The sequence below is a fragment of the Coturnix japonica genome, chromosome 1 (assembly GCF_001577835.2).
Source record: "Coturnix japonica isolate 7356 chromosome 1, Coturnix japonica 2.1, whole genome shotgun sequence".
Classification (NCBI taxonomy): Eukaryota; Metazoa; Chordata; class Aves; order Galliformes; family Phasianidae; genus Coturnix; species Coturnix japonica.
The window spans coordinates 55,332,689-55,348,795 of NC_029516.1; the positions used below are offsets into that span (position 1 = coordinate 55,332,689).

General features: G+C 45.7%; 2 protein-coding genes across 5 annotated transcripts in view; both read left to right on the top strand.

Moving 5' to 3' along the window:
- Positions 1–1,251: 1,251 nt before the first annotated feature.
- Positions 1,252–5,879, top strand: MRPS33 (mitochondrial ribosomal protein S33). Of its 3 annotated transcripts, none has more exons than XM_015866770.2 (3): positions 1,252–1,349; positions 3,160–3,415; positions 4,412–5,879. In XM_015866770.2, the coding sequence occupies exons 2-3, from the start codon at positions 3,201–3,203 to the stop codon at positions 4,515–4,517; spliced, it is 321 nt and encodes a 106-aa protein (XP_015722256.1). In that variant the 5' UTR covers positions 1,252–1,349; positions 3,160–3,200; the 3' UTR covers positions 4,518–5,879. The 3 variants fall into 3 exon arrangements, with proteins under 3 accessions (XP_015722256.1, XP_015722246.1, XP_015722266.1); XM_015866760.2 differs by having other exon boundaries at positions 1,256–1,370; XM_015866780.2 differs by lacking the exon at positions 1,252–1,349 and adding an exon at positions 1,384–1,494.
- Positions 5,880–13,813: 7,934 nt separating this feature from the next.
- BRAF (B-Raf proto-oncogene, serine/threonine kinase) overlaps positions 13,814–16,107 on the top strand; it is a 78,050-nt gene continuing 75,756 nt past the window's right edge. Inside the window, exon 1 of one of the 2 annotated variants that reach the window (XM_032445664.1) lies at positions 13,814–14,135. In XM_032445664.1, coding sequence (XP_032301555.1) covers positions 13,998–14,135 — 138 coding nt within the window. In that variant the 5' untranslated portion in view covers positions 13,814–13,997. The remainder of the gene's footprint in view (positions 14,136–16,107) is intronic. The other variant, XM_015866793.2, reaches the window with a different exon arrangement.

Consider the following 16,107-nt stretch of genomic DNA (forward strand, 5'->3'; position numbering starts at 1 on the left):
CGAGGGCATTTGCTTCGGACATATCGGTACATTCAGCCCTTCGTCTGTCTCCTCTGACTGTCTCCTCTGGCTCAAATTTCGGGTTCGAGCATCGGGAAGAGGAGAGGCAAGGCAGCCCATCGGACGGAGGAATGTTGAGGGGCTTGACCTGAGACGTAGCGTAATACGTTGGGACGAGCTACGGAGGGACGAGGAGGAGCCTACAGCAGGCGGTCTCCCTGCTGAGACCTGGGCACAGTTGTTCCAGCTGCACCCGGAGATCCTGGCCCCTGTGCTGCCCTGGCTGCGCCAAAGGCTGAGCACCGTGTTGGGCATGTACTGGTGGCCCGATGCACTGGCCTGCAGAGGAGCTTCATCAGAATCAGAACGGGCGCTGTAGTGTGATCGGGGATGCCACTCGGACACGCTGAGCGGCATGCAGAGCTGATATGGCCGTACGTGCTGAGGGATGGAAGCGAGCCGTTTCATCCAGGGCGGTCTCGGCTTTGGGTCGGAGCCTTTCCGTTGGGCTGGCGGCACATGCAGCCAGGCTGGATGGTCCGCACAGGGAGACCCTCTGCTTGGGTCTGCAGGCGCGCCACGGTGTCTGGGGGGGCAGGAGAAGAACCTGATGCAGCCTGGGGGCTTGAGGACAGCCGGTGGTGGCCTTCCTCGGTCCCGTCGCCCGCAGCCTCCCCACAGCTGACCTTCCCATCAAGGCCCGGACTCTATGGCAGCCCCTCGACATCCATCAGAGAGGAGCAGCCCAGCACAGCAGGGGCTGACATTCCTGCGATAAACGAGGAGATGGAGCCGGCGGCGGCAGCAGCTCCCTCTGCCCAGGGCAGCAGCCCCCCCACTCCCGGCCACTCTCCTGAGAGGACCCGGCGGCCCCCGAAGAGAAGAGCCGACGACGAGGAGGACACACAGCCGCCCTGCAAGAGGCCGCCCCCTCGATGGGACTAGCAGGGCTGCTCTTCTCCTTTGTAAACATGTAAATGAATAAGGATTACAAATAATCACAGAATCGCTGTGGGTTGGAAGTTCCCTCTGGAGTTCATCTCGTCCAACCCCCAGCTAAAGAACGTTCCTACAGTCGGGCATTGCAGAGGGGAAGGATCAGCTCTCAGTCTGCTTGACCTGTGTTGAGCAATGCCTCACACGGGCAGCAAAAGCATCTAATTGGAGTTTCTAAATAAAATTTGACATCAAATTAATCATTCTAGTTTACACGGAATAAATATTTCGGGATTCGTCACGTTTAAAGAACGCGATCATTGCACAGGAAGGCGGGAGAAGCTGAAGAGACCGGGCTGAGCCCCGCACATGCGTACTGCCGAGTTCCTTGAGTTCCGCTTCCCGGCCCGCTGGTGGGTGCGGGGCTGTGCGGGGTGAGCGGTTCATTGCTGCCGTGCCGAGCGGCCCCGGGTGCTGCAGTATTGAGGCCAACCCCCCCCCCCTGAGCGAGAGGGGCTGCGGGGAGCAGGAGGGGCCGAGAGCGGCGGAGCGGCCGGGGTTTGATGGGGGCTGGGCTGGGTCGGCCGCGACTCGTGGGGACCGCGCTCCCGGGGTGGGCTGTGTGTCCCTGGCTGTGGGGATGTGAGGAAAGGGGGGATTGTGGACGGAACGAGGTGGTCTGAGGCGAGCTGCTGTGATAGGAAGGTGCATAGGGCTGGAAATACACGGCTCGATTACCCAGCAGTGCCTCAGTCTGAGGCTGGAAATACATGGCTCCTTTACCCAGCAGTGCCTCAGTCTGAGGTCACCCTGAAGCAGGGTGTTACAGAGTGTAGCCTTCACCTTCCTTATTTCTCACATGCTGTTGGACTGGCAGTGATTAACCAACGTCACCAACTCTACGTGCACAATCTGGCTTCATTTAGGGGTTCTCATGTGACAGGATGAGGGGAAATGGCTTCAGGTAGCACCAGGGGAGGTTTAAGCTGCATATCATGAAAAACTTCTTTACAAAAAGAATTGTTGAGCACAGGTATGGGCTCCCCAGGGAGGTGGTTGAGTCACCGTCCCTGGGTCTGTCTAAAAACCGTTTGGATGTGGTGCTCAGAGACATGATTTAGCAGAGGGTTGTTAGGGTAGTTTGGTTTGGTTGTGGTTGGACTCAATGATCGTTAAGTTCTTTTCCATCCTGAGCAATTTTATGATTCTAAGTGAAAAGCAGGTCCCCGGCCCACTGCTCTGCGGCACGTAGGGGCTCGAGGTATTTTAATCTTAAGGCTGCATTTGGAAGAGATTAAGCGAGCTTTGCGTTTGAGTGCAGTCTGGTAATACTTTTCAGAGCAGTGATGTGATGTCAGTTTGGGGATGATTTGTTTTATCTCTGTGTGGGAATTAGGACTAGATTTGCTGAAATGATTGATTTAGCAAGTCAGCGGTCATTCCCCTGTGTAATAGATGCACGAGCTGAAGTGCCACCCTGCCATCATTTGAGAGCAGACTTTCCCCATTATGCTGGTTGCCTTATTTAGAAGTCTGCGACACTTGGCCTTCCCTTTTGTTGCTCTTGCCTTTAATCTCTTTAACTTAGAATACCTTTTTTCTTTCCTTTTTTGAAATGGTGTAAGATTTGCAAAGAAAACGGAGAGACAGCTGGTAGAAATAGTTAAGAATATGGAATTGAGGTGGGACAGAAGCCTTTAATCAATTGGTGGTTCAGATTGTTAGAAAAACACGTTTCTTTGTGCAATTAATAGGCCATTTTTGTAGCAAAGTTCATGCAGTGTTTTAAACAAAGTGTGAAATTTTCAAGAGTAAAACTTCCAGGCTGCTTTCTCAGTATATTTATCATGTGTCCTGTGCTTTTGTGGAAGTCAGAAGCATCATAATGGGGCACCATTTGTCACAGAGTCCACTCTGTAATTGCTTCTGTGCTTAGAGCAGGCTGGTGAAAACTGCTAAGAAAAACTAGGCATGGTGTGAAGGTGATTCAGCATAGGGAATTCTGTAATGTCCTAGATAGTGTGTAAGGTAGTGTTGGCATATTCTTTATACGAAAGACTATATATGTATTGAAATTAGGCCGATTTTGTGGAAGGAATATATTACTTCAGATGTACAATGAGTTGTTTTGATTGTACAATGAGTTGGTTCGATTGCTCTAATTATGGGGTAGCTTGCAGTGCTCAGTCATCTTAGAACTGTGGATCTCGTTTCCTTTTGCAGGAAGATCCAACTGTGTATCTGTGCCCGCTCACCTTTGGGAAATGTCCAACGTTTCCAGTTATGCCCTTCGAATGGCCCGTCTGAGTGCTCAGATCTTTGGAGAAGTTGTCAGGCCGACTGACTCAAAATCCATGAAGGTTGTGAAGTTATTCAGTGAGCAGCCTATAGCCAGAAGAAAGGAGGTCTACGACTGGTATCCTCCTCACAACACCTACTATGCCCTCATGAAGAAACTCCGTTTTCTTGGTCTCTACAGGCAAGTGCCCTGTTCATAGTTTGGGAGCAGGACTGGAGAAGGAAATGGTGATGAGTTCTGTTGCAATTTTTTCCTTATGGACAGGAGGAGTAGAAAAAAGTCCACTTTAGAATGTGGTGCTTATGGAAACTTGCCCTTCTTCTTCCCTTCCTAATCTCAGGGTTCCTTCTCTAGCTGCTGTGTTTACAGAGAGCTTGTAGAGAATCAGATTTCCTGCTTGGAAATATGTGACAAAGGGTTGTAGACTAGAAGGACCTGATAATAATTTGTAAGTGTTTTGTTTCTTTTTTAGAAAAATTGCATTTAAAAATAGCAGTGCAGCCATTTTAGGCCACTTTGAACACAGCTGCCACTTCTGAAAAATAGCTTTGTGCAGGAGAATTTGGTAACAGAGATTAAATAGAATTTATTATAACATTAGTGAAGGTTAATTATCTCAGTCAGCACCTTCATCCTCCTCTGTTTTATTTTCCTGTTGAGGTTGTAGAGGAGGTGATGCTTTCTTCATAACTCGTTGTTAAAGTCACCTGAGGGCAGAGTCATGTGCTGATTATTGCTTCACAGACCCCTCTCTCCTCAGAAGCTTTTGACCTGAACTCAGTGTATAGCGTGTCAAAGCAGTGTGCTATTGCTAGACTGCTGGGTTAGATGCTAAGAGGGAAATTCTCATCCTTGCTTCTTTTTTTGTTTGGTTTTTTTTCCATTGTGTTTGAGTGAGTAAGAACTGCATACACACAGAAGTGTGAATATGGACACACACACACACACACCCTGTTTCTTGCTGAAAAGATCAACCTTGTTAGTTCTGAAAAATCCAGAGCAGTTCTTTTGCATTATTTCAGTCAAAATTACTGTATATTGCACTGTGTTCCAGTATGGACTTTCTTGTTTGAGAAAGTTAATATTTTTTTTTTCATTATCATGTGGTTCAAAGGAGCTTTTCCATCTAGGTATTCCAAGAAATAGAGCAAACTTTTTCTCTTCTCCCTTGTTTAGAGATGAGCATCAAGACTTCAAAGAGGAGATGAGGCGGTTGAAAAAGCTCCGTGGAAAGGAAAAACCAAAGAAGGGTGAAGGAAAGAGAGCTCTCAAGAAGAAATAGTGCCCCTTGGACAATAGAACAACTGTGGAAATGCCGAGGAACACCTGTAACCCACAGTTTCTCTTCCTAGATGGAGGGGGTTTAGCATGTGAGCTTCATTTGGAGCACAAGAAACACGTTGTGAAATACTGGAATCCACCTTGGGAGTGCATTTGGGTCATAGTGTTTTGCTGGGTGTTATTAATTCCTATGTTTGAAATATTCTGGATGGTGTAGCACATTTGTTTATTACAGAGCCTTGCTGTACCCAAATAGCAACAACAACAGTTGGAAAAGAAATAAGTCTCAGTGTTTTTCTTGGATACATCAGCAGCCATGTTCCAGTTTTTGTGGATCTGGGAAATGTCTTTTTTTCCTCTTTTACTTTCTTGCATTGCTCTCAATGCTGTTTTGCATGTGGCCATGAAAAGAAAAGGTGCTTCCTACTTCTGCTGCTTGTTATCTTGCCTATTAGGTTGAGTTTTGCCGCAGGTAGCTTTAACATTGATTATCTTTTTAAAGCTGCTGTTAGAATAGGTGTTTTGCGCTGGGTAATCCTTGGTGTTCCATTGCCTGCCTGCAGAGCTCTCACTGTACCTTGAATATTTAGATACTGCATAGAAACAACTGAAAAATAAGGGCTGAAGCTGCTTTCGGGACCCTGTACTAATTAAAATACATTATTTAGACATAGTGTAGTAAAAGGATCTTGAATATAGTCCAGTTGCCTAGAGGACTCGTGAAATGCTTCAAAAGGTACAAAACAATTTTATAGACACACACTAAGTGTTTTTTATAGCTGTGCTCCTTCAGTGTTGTTAATAATTATGTATGTATACCATGTTTACCTGTCACTCACTGTCAGGGAACACAAAGCATAGAATGTAACTCCGCTGCTTTGTGTGACCACACGTACATCCTGCCCAGAAGTGCCTTGAAACTACATCGTTAATTTCCAGGCCCCAGGAACCTAAAAGAACAGCCCTAAGCTACTGAAGGAGAGCTATTGAAACCTTAGAATGACTGGGGCAGAAAGGGTTGTGCAGTAAGCTTGGGGTGTGCTTCATTTTTGCATACAGAGTCATTCTAAAGCAGGTAACTACTGACCTGGGGCCACTTCTTAACCAACCTTGTTGAAATGTGTTTTGAGAGGGGCTTGTCTGATGGGTGAAATTCGTGGATCTACATACATCTGTAATAGCTTTACATTTTTACTTCACTAAGGTTATGAATTCATCTAATGCCATTTGTGTTAATGGCTGTATGGAGATGCTGTAGGGTCAGATTAACTGTGGTGGCTGTGGACTGCTGGTGCCTGTAGTAGCAGCAGCTGTGTCGGCCAGGACTCAGCACCTTCAGAAATAAAACTGAAAATCAAACGTTTTCTTTGCATTTTAAAGAGGAAAACACCAACAGCAACTTCTGCATTCCTATGAATGTATAAATATACACCATGAAGTATGAACACAACAAAAACTGATCGTATTCTTGCTCCAGTAAAGTACACACGATCTTAAACTCTGGGCGTGTGAGGAAATCTGTTTGCGTATGACATGTAAAATGCTTAGACAGCCTAATAGATCTGCTGTGCTTATCCTTCTGAATCTCCATTTAGTCTGTTTAAGGACTCAGCATCTACAGAGCCTACAGAGAGCAGTGAATGCCACAGCTATTCTGTGTCTGCTAGATGTGGGTATGGATTCAGCAGTGTAATACTAATTGGACTTGAGGATCAGATCTGTTCTTCCTTGTCTGCTCAAACCACCTGGCTATTTATGGATTGTAAGGAGCTCTTGTCATGCACGAGAAAGTGAAAGCCTTGTTGGTCTAGTTAGCTATAATGAGCTCCTTTGTCTGCAGCCTGACAGAGCAAACCTACCCTTGGAATCAAAGCATCGCACTGGGAGCATACTTTAAGAAGATGCAGCAAGGTATCCATAAAGGCTCATGAAGTGAACAGCTGTGAAATAAACACGATGAATTGTTGGCGTTCATCTGCATTCCACAGTGTTTGTGGAAACAAAGTGGATAGTGTGAAGAACAGTCATAACATTAAGGGAAAAAGCTGTGTGAGTACAGAAAGAGTTCCCCTGCATAATTGTTCATAGTTTTCCTTCTGCGGTATTTATTATCTAGAATTACATCTTTCAAGTCATGGTTGTTTCCCATCTTCTGAGACTATTAGAATAACGATGATTCAGCATTGCTGAGTTTGTCCCAGTATTAGGATATCTCATTACTTGCTGGAAGCGCAACTATTCTGTTCCAGAACATACAGTCTTTTTCACTCCATGAGTGAGACAGGGATGGGCACTTTCCTACCTAGCTTCTAACTATCACTATTATTTAATAATAGACACTGCCTCAAAAAGAACTACTTGTTGTGAATCACAGCACTTCCACAAATTGGAATTCAGTTTGAAACACCACTACAGGTATTAACCCGGTGTGTGTATTGAAGACGGGAAGTAGAGTTTCACCTGTATTCCAAGAAGTAAGGATGAGAAAACTTCTTAGAACTGTCAGTATAGCGTCATATCCATTTCATGTACTGATAATAAAGCTCAATGTTGTTTTGGTTTTCCCTTTACAATTCTTCTTTTCACCATTTGGACTCTGTATTTTGTTACAGAATTCCCTCTTCCTGAGGTTATGAGGTGACAGTCCTTGGCAAATGTTTAGATGGAATCCCTATAGGGAGTGCAGCTACTGCAAGGCATGTTAGATTTGAAAGTCCTGCAGGCAGCAGAAGTCAACATGTTTTATAATAGTGGAACAAACGAAAGCAGTGTTTTGTGTTACACTTAGTAGTGTGCTGAAATATGCACTGCTCTGCTCAGGAAAGTACTAACTTGAAGACAGTTTCTCCTAACATGGAGTTCATTCTACCTACTGAACCAGTGCACTGAGATGCACCTGACTGCTGTTGAGTTGTGCTGTGCTTTTAGACAAATGTATGGTCTTACTTGACAGTATTTCCTCAAGGGTAAATTTAGAACAATGATTATTTAGCCAATGGTGTCATGCTGGTAAGCTGCTTTTAGGATGGGAATTTACCCCGGGAGAACCTTGCGTAAAGAGCAGCTTAGTCTGGCCTTAGTAGGACTCGTGCCTCTTTGCATTTCAAGGCTTTCTTTCAGAGAGCTTTTTCAGCACACCTGAAGGCTGTGCTGCCATTCAGTGAGACCTGGACAGGCTAGAGAGCTGGAGGATTGGACTTGATGATCTCTGGATGTCCCTTCCAACCCCTACGATTCTGTGATTCACAAGAAAGCTGGTGTAGTCCATGACATTGTTAGCGCTTCAAATAAGCTGTGCTAAATGAATGTGGTCACACCGTTTAAAAATAATTCTTCTTGAATTGTAAGTATTTATGAAATGTTAAAGCTCATGTACACGTTCCTCCACCACTTGAAGGCCATTTTAGCATCTTTTTTCTTAAAAGAAAGCAAATCAAACAAAAAATAACCCCATGGCATTCAGTAATCTGTATTTTTTAGGAAATCTTCATGATTCTTAAAGGCAGTTTTAATGAGGGAAAGGCTTTGTTTTTGGTTTTGCGATTTTTTGCTTGTTTTGTTATTATTTTTTCCCCTTAAAGCAAAAGGGATAATATGCAAAGAAAACAAGTGCTATGAGGATGCCAGATTAGGTCCTTTAAACTCAGTTCTCCTGCATGGCTGTTCAGTTGTGACGTTTGTACGGTCCCTTGGGAGCAAATCATGGAAACAAAACCTGCAAGGAGACTCTCTGTCATCTTGATGTTGAGACGCGTGAGAGCAGAAAGCTTTCCTGTTTAACCTCTGCTAGAGGCAGCTGCATTTCCCTAACCTGCCCAAATAACAATGGAAAAGTCAAGGGTTCTGATAATAAGACATTTCCTCGAGAGTAAAATTAGAATAATGATCACTTAGTCAATGGTGTCACAATGGTAAGCTGCTTTTGGGATGGGAATTTACCCCAGGAGAACCTCGTTTTAAGAGCAGCTTAGTATTGCCATAGCAGGACTTTGTGCCCCTGTGCATTTCAGGGCTTTCTTTCAGAGAGCTTTTTCAGTGAGAGGGTTGATGATGTTGTTAAGATAAGGCATATGTTAGAAATGCAAAAGGAAGCAGAAGTGGGGGGGGGGGGGGGGGGAAGGAGAGGAGCATTATCATAGAATTCTAGAGTTAGGAATGAAGATGCTGCAAATGGGCCAGATATTGTAAATGAATCTTTCCATGCCTGCGCATCTGGCATAGCATGATAGCATGAGCGTCTTACTGCTATTCTCCTACTGCGATTTTCCTCCTGTATAATAATAACATGTCTAAGAGCAGACAGGAAGGAACAGGCTTGAAAACATTAGAAAGAATTTGTTTATGAAGGCTCAGCAAGAGCAAAGCACAGCCTTAGTGTGCTTAAATGGTGAGGAATGCCACAACAGACAGATACCTGAGGGCCATGACCAGCATACCGGCTGGGGAATGACTTAGGGTTGTCTACGGTGCTAAATATGAAATCAACAGGATAACGATCTTGACACTGAAGTCTCTTTATAAATACCACGTTAAAACGTTCTGGGTGGGATACTGCTAAAAACTCCGCAAGGAAAGATGTTTGGAAAAACTGAGAAGGCTCCCAAGAGGTGGGTTATATGGTTCTCTTATCAGAGGCACTCGGAGCTAGACTGAGTGAAGCGTTACAAAACAGAGCCCAGGGACCACTTCCCTCTCAGAAGAAGCAGCAGCAGATGGGATGATCTCATACATTTTCTCATACTGTAGCTAGGTCTGTGGAAACAAATCTCACCAAGGGCTGCGAAAGCATTTTGATATCCATTATGTTTCTGCCCACACTTGGAAGTACTTTACCTTTATCCTGGCACTCCTAAAGCTGTCTATAAATATTTCATAGAGTCCAGGGGGTCTCTTGCACTTCAGTTGTTGTTTCTGCAGGGCTGATGTTTGTCTTATGGGCTCTTTCAGTAAGTAGATGTTTGAATGGCATTAGGGGCAAAAAAACAGCTGAGCTTCAGAAAGATTGAAAAACATGACACCACTATATACAGTGGTGCGTCAATTCCAATACATAATTGGAAGTGCTTTGCATTCCTGAATTTTCATTGCAGTCTTGCCTGCATGAAAATGAATGTGGTCTTGCCTGTGGTCAGTTGAGCCGAGACTCAAAAGTGGGTGTCTACAATGCTATTTCAAATTCAAGCACCAAAAGATGTGGTCTAACTTTAGAAACTGTGTGAATATCCAGCATCACTTACTACTACAACACGTGCTTGCTTTTGGGTAACTACAAGGAAATACTATGCCAGTTGTAGTCACCTTTTGCTTTTGATTAATAGTGGTCTCTACTGAACAGAACTGATGAAATATAGAGAGAGTCTAGAGACTCTGTCATGCCTACTAATGCAATAAATAGCTGTTTCAATGACTGAGGTCATCCCAATGGTGTGAAGGGTACGTGTTCTGTATGGGACTGCATAGCATATGGAGCACGTGTGTGCATATGTACACACAGGTATTTCTAGGAGTCCAGAGTTTATGCTGACTTTCTATTTAAGAAATTGAGGAGAGACTGCTATTTCATCTGATGTTACCAAGCACTGTGTCTACTTTGTAGGCACAGGAGCATCTCTATGAAGACTCCAACCTGAAGCAGTATAAAGCTGACACATTCATATCAGAGAGGCAGTGACTGAGGCAGTGAGTATAGAAATCACCTGGTCAGATGACATTTCTATGTGAATGGATGGGATGCTATCGATACACGGGCTATGTGTGAGGTGCTGTGTATTATTTCTTCAGTGTCTAATCTCTGTTTCGGCACAACTGACACAATAAGCATTGCTGACAAGCCCTAAACTTCACAAGCACTTTTAAAATTAACGGCATGTACCATAAATAATTAATTGGGCTATGAAATGTCACAGTTATTATTGACAGCTAGAAAGTGACGCTCTGTGGCCTCTGTTTTGTTTTGTTGTGTTGTGTTTTTTTTTTCCTTTGGTCTTGCACTTAGTCATTTTGTTTATATACTGTGATGTTTACCAAAATCCTACTCCATTGCCTGACACCGATACAGCCAACAGTGATGTCTCTATATCTGCAAACTGAAATTGTTTGATAGTATGGTTGGGGTTATTAATAAACATGAATGCCCTCTGAGGAGAACAAGTAGGGTATCGACTAGGCATGCAAACCACTTAAAAATAAAAGGAGGATCTAAGCTGGATCTTTGCAGAAGTCTCCCAGAGGAGGTAACAAAATTTGTGTTTATATACCGAAAGAAATGCATGACATTTTTTCTGGAAACAGAAGTCACGTCATATTAAAAAGGAATAACTATGCCCTATGGCCTTTAGCATAACCACAAGCTTTAAGCAGTCCATAGCATCAAAAACTTCAAGAGGTCATTGAATGCTGCACCAGAATTTTTGCTTTTGGACAAGTGCAGGCTCACAGCAATGACGAGCATACAGCAGTGCCGTTCAGAGACTTCCCTAATTCCCACAGGCTTGGAAAGCGACTTGCCTCTGTAAGAGAACCTAAATGTCCATGAGGCTCGTAGTGCTTCAGTGGCACTGAGGATTAAAAGACAAACACGGATTATTAACTGTGATACTCTGTCAGCAAAAGAAATTTCTTGTTAAATACCTAAATAAGATGTACATATGTATATCCCAATATAAGCACTTTTTTTACAAGGACTATCTGTCTTGTTTGACCTATCTCAGATAAAGAATAATTCTTAAAACTCTAACAACGTGGGGTGTTGCCCTAAAAAAAGAACAGAAAAGAAACCATATTCCCAGTATCTCTGATGGCAATATTACAGACATTCCTATTGGTTGGCCAACATATTTTCACTGTCCTCTGTCACAGCTGTGCTTTCTACATTTGATTCAGATGATTGATTCTACCTTTTCAGACTCTCAAAGTTTCCTTACTCTGGGCTTGTACAAATCCTTTTTTCATCTCAGGGAAGATGCTAGACACCAAAAGAATAAACTGAGTGAGCAGGTGCATGTGCTAACTGAACTGTTATTAGATAAAAGATGTAGAGTTACCAACTTGTCTGTAAGGCACTGGAGAATCAAATTACAGCAGCTATTCAGGCTGGAAGTTCTCAGCTAGCCTGGGCATTATCCTAAGGCTGGAACATGATTGAATAGTCATTTTCTGAACAGCAAAATAACTTGCTTGACATGGGATTCTTTTCTTCCCTTTCTTGGAACTCACTCAATCACATTAGCTTCTTTTGTTCCTAAATGGGATGGTTTTGGGTTATGAAATGTGATTGTTCACACTGGAATAATAACGCTAGGAATCTAAATCTATTTAGTCTTTAAAGCTGATCAGCTTATCAGTGTCCAACACAAAGGATTCAGATATCAGACATCTGAGTGAGCTGAATACATTGAAGCAATGGTAAGAGATTCAAAGCTAACATGGTAGTGCTGACTAATTCTCTCAAACTTGAGATTTGATCCTGGGTTCAGTAAATTACGTCAGGCAGGAAAATCAGCACTCCCTATTCTTGTGCTCCCTAGGAGCACAGCATCTTCTCCAGCATCTATTTCATCTTCATTCTCCCTCCATCTGATCTTTCATCTCATCCCTCCATCTCCATTTCCACAGGCTGCTACTTCTGTTCTCTTAGCAGAGATTTCAGGGCTCTTCTTCTCCCTCGATGGTCCATCCTATGCCACACCCATCAGTAGATATGCTGCTATTCAATAAAATGTGTTGTTTTCTCATCTCCTCATGCCTGTGTGCAAGCGAGGGCAGGAAGCCAGCAGAAAGGCAGGACACTGAGGTACACACAATTCTGGACCCTGATGTCAGTACTAACATAAGGAAAGAAGCAGGCTGTCATTTTGCTCTTGCGATGCTGAGCAGGACATGAAAGGGACCTACATGCAAAATCACTCCCTTGCCCCAGTCCTCCCACTTGTCCCATGCCCAAGGCCGTCTCACACACTGCTGTCAAAGCAAAACATAATGACTCTAAAAAAAATATGCTGGAGTCAAATTAAAACTATGTAAATGTGTCCAACTTCATTACAAGAAAAATGCCGAATATTTTAATTACACATGAAAGAAAGTTTGGTATATCAACATTGCTTTTAATGGTAAGATGAAGGATGAGTTAAGAACCTTGTGGGCTGATACTTTCCTATGCTTCCCCTTACCTTATTTTTTTGTCCATTTCCACTCCTCCTCATCGTTTCTGCCAGTGTATTTCATTCAAAGGCAAAGAACCAAAATAGGACAACAATGAGATTGTTCAGCTGCCAAATTTCAATCACCATCTGAATATAACCTGATTTTGCACTGAAGATATGACAATTTGAGGTTCAGCAGGGCTGCGGAATGGGAAATGTCCCAAACTAAAAGCTTGCAAGAGGCTACCAAAGGGAAAAATACATACTGTCTGTACAGAAATAGTGAAAACATCGGCTATGCATTCTCAGTTGCCCAACCTTGGAGCTATCAGACAGAATTCTCTTGAAATACCAAAAGATGTACAGTATATCTTCAAATATAGCGACTGCCAAATATGCTTAAATGGGTGCTAGAGGTAATTGGGCCTCTTTATCTCTTTGTTGTTGCTGTTGTTTTGTCTGTTTGTTTTTGAGATACTGTCATCCACGGAAAGCCAATTACAAATAAGACCAGGAGGAAGTTTCATCTAACAGCCCTTTCGGATATTCTTCTTTTGGGGCATCTCACTAAAACTAATGTTTTCTAAAGGGAAAGGATAGAGATGCGTTCAAATGCCCACAAGGAGATGGCTGCTGGCAGATAACCATCTGATTTTCACTGAATCACTGAAACATTATTTTCTGGAGGTTCAGGTGTTCAGCTGGACAGCCTTTGAACAGCCCATTTTTCTACTGATCTGAACCAAATCATGATGGGTTAAGGTTAGTCCCTGGAACAGGCTGCTCAGGGAGGTTGTGGATGCCCCGTCCTTGGAGGTGTTCAAGACCAGGTTGGACGGGGCCCTGGGCAACCTGATCTAGTAAATGTGTATGTTTGGTGGCCCTGCCAGGCAGGGGGATTGGAACTACATGATCCTTGAGGTCCCTTCCAACCCGGCTCATTCTGTGATCTGTGATGTTCCCGCTGTGTCCACGCAGGGCACCTCAGCACGGCGGTTCCGCTCCCTCCGCTAGGGGGCGCTGCGGGGCGCTGTGCCGTGTGTTGGGCCTCGAGCCCACGTTCGAGTTCCCAGGGCGACGGTCGGTCGCGCCGTGACGTCAGGGTGTTTCCCGGTGACGCCGCGGCGCAGGCGCGTCGATCGCGGCGGCGATTCTGGGTGACGTCACGGGCCGGGCGTGACGTGCCGTGAGGCGGCGCGGGCCGCTGGGAGCTGCCCGGGATCGGCGCTCGCCCCCTTCCCCCTCCCCTCCCGCTACGGGTCGCGGCTGGGGCCGTCCCGGCGGCGGGGACGCGGTTCCCCCTTCCCTCCCCCTCCCTCGCCCCGGAGCTTCGATCCAAGATGGCGGCGCTGAGCAGCGGCAGCAGCGCCGAGGGGGCCTCGCTCTTCAACGGGGACATGGAGCCCGAGCCGCCGCCGCCCGTGCTGGGCGCCTGCTACGCCGGGAGCGGCGGCGGCGACCCGGCCATCCCGGAGGAGGTAAGGCCGAGCGGCTTCTGCCGCGGGTCCCCGCCCCCCTCCCGCCTCGCCGGACCCGGCGGCCGCGGCCCGCACGGCGGCGGAGGGGATCCCCGCTCAGGGGAGGCCCCGGCCCTCCCCCTCCTCTCCGGTGGCGGTGGCGGGGCGGGGAGGCTCCTTGCTGCCTTGCTGCTCGGGATGGGGCCGTCTGTAGGACCGGAGGTGGAGGGATGGGGCTTCCCCGGCCCTCAGCGGGGGCATCGCCGGCCCGCCCGGCTCGGAGAAGACACGGAGAGTTACCTGAGGGCGGCACAGCGTTTGTGCGGCTATTTTATAATCGCTTGGTCCGGGTAGTTTTGAAGCGCTTGAAATAAGCATTAAAAAAAATATATATATAGGGTTTGGAGGGGTTTGTTTTGCGGCTCTTGGCCTGGGTTGTGATTTCTGCTAAGAAACAGCGATGGGCAGCGGCTGTGTGGGTGCTGGGGGTGCCAGGCCCCATCTGCAGCCCTGTGACATACTGCTGTGGTGCGGGGCACCTTATTTAACTTCCCATCCCCAGACGGAGCAGTGCTGCCTGTTCTGCATGGGTTAAAGTCTGAGGCTCTGACACTTGTGAACCATTGTCAGGAGGTGGACTGTGATATGCAGCACCAACGCTGGGTGTTCTGCAGTTCTGAACACTGTAGGCACTGAAGTCTCAGCGATTTGCCATGTATCATATGTCAAGTCTGTTGTAGAGGTAAATACAGCTACCAGAGACTCTGCACCCTCATTCAGGGCTTTGGTCACCGGAGGCCGTTTCAGCTCAACCTTCCTGAGCAGGTCTGTGTGATCCATACAGCTCTCTGAGCCCTGAGCAGCACTGAGCTCCCTGCTGCCTTGGGGCAGGCCTTTCTCTGCCCCTACCTCCACTCAGAGAGGTGAGTAGGCCTTGGGCTCACCAAGAGCTCCATTTGACTCCAGCTCACTGGCTAATAATGCTTTTTCTGTATTAATAGCATTATGGAGTAGCATAGAATTCATGCGTTGGGAAATTTGGCAAGCACTAGAGCTCATGCTGAGTAGGTGGCTAGAGAGAAGAAAAGGGAAGGAGGCTTCCCCTGTTGATGCTGTTGGGAGGTAGGACTTGCCCGTCTTAAGGAGCCACCTGCTCACCTTGCTGAAGGAAGGCAAAGCTCAGCACTGTGCTCATACATTGCACCTCAACAGCAGGGTGATTAAGTGCTTTGTGTAATGCAAGTCCACTCTTAGCTTTCCTGAGTAAGGAAAAACTCTTTGCTGATTGAGAAACCTAAACAGACTAGACTTTAACAAACACCTTCCTTCAGCAAAATGAGTTTCAAAAGCATCTCATTGGCATTTGTTGCCCTGATCGTGCTGGTGCAGCTCTATGTGGAAGTGAATTGCTGTGTTATTTCCGCCATAAAAAAATAACATAAATATCAGCGGAATCGTTACAGTAACTGATTTATTTTGTGGCCCTGGGTTCAGTCATGGTAATACAGCTGAGTGGGGCAAATAAACTGCGGTGCATGGGAGAGAATAGAGGAAAGCAGTGGCATTAGAAAAGAATTATTCGAATCTCTTTTTCATCCCTGAAGAGATGTCGCTTCAGCTTCAAAACTGCTGCTGTAGGTCATCAGGTTTCACTCCAAATGCAAAACTACACAGCAAGGGGTTGCTTTGGTTTGTGTTTTTTCCCCCTTTGTAGCTTACATCTCTGTAAGGAAGAAAGAGAAGCAGCAGGCTGCTGGAGGGTTCACTACCTCTCAAGTACGGGTGCATAAATGCATGGTTAAGGGGAGTGTGCTGTTGTTACTGTATTTATTTTTCCCCAAGATTTTGTTCTTTACACATTGGAAATAATGAAACACGCAGGTCTGAGGCAGAGCTGGTGCTGGAGTTTGTGTTTTTTGATGTGGTTTTGGTGGTCAGTTAGCCAGCTCTGCCTCATGTCGTAGGTAATTACCTTTTGTTTGCAGTATGGATG

Coding starts and splice junctions, on each gene's coding strand:
- MRPS33 (XM_015866770.2), top strand. CDS start 3,201: ATGTCCAACGTTTCCAGTTATGCCCTTCGAATGGCCCGTCTGAGTGCT. Junction 3,416..4,411: donor CGTTTTCTTGGTCTCTACAG/GCAAGTGCCCTG, acceptor TCCCTTGTTTAG/AGATGAGCATCAAGACTTCA.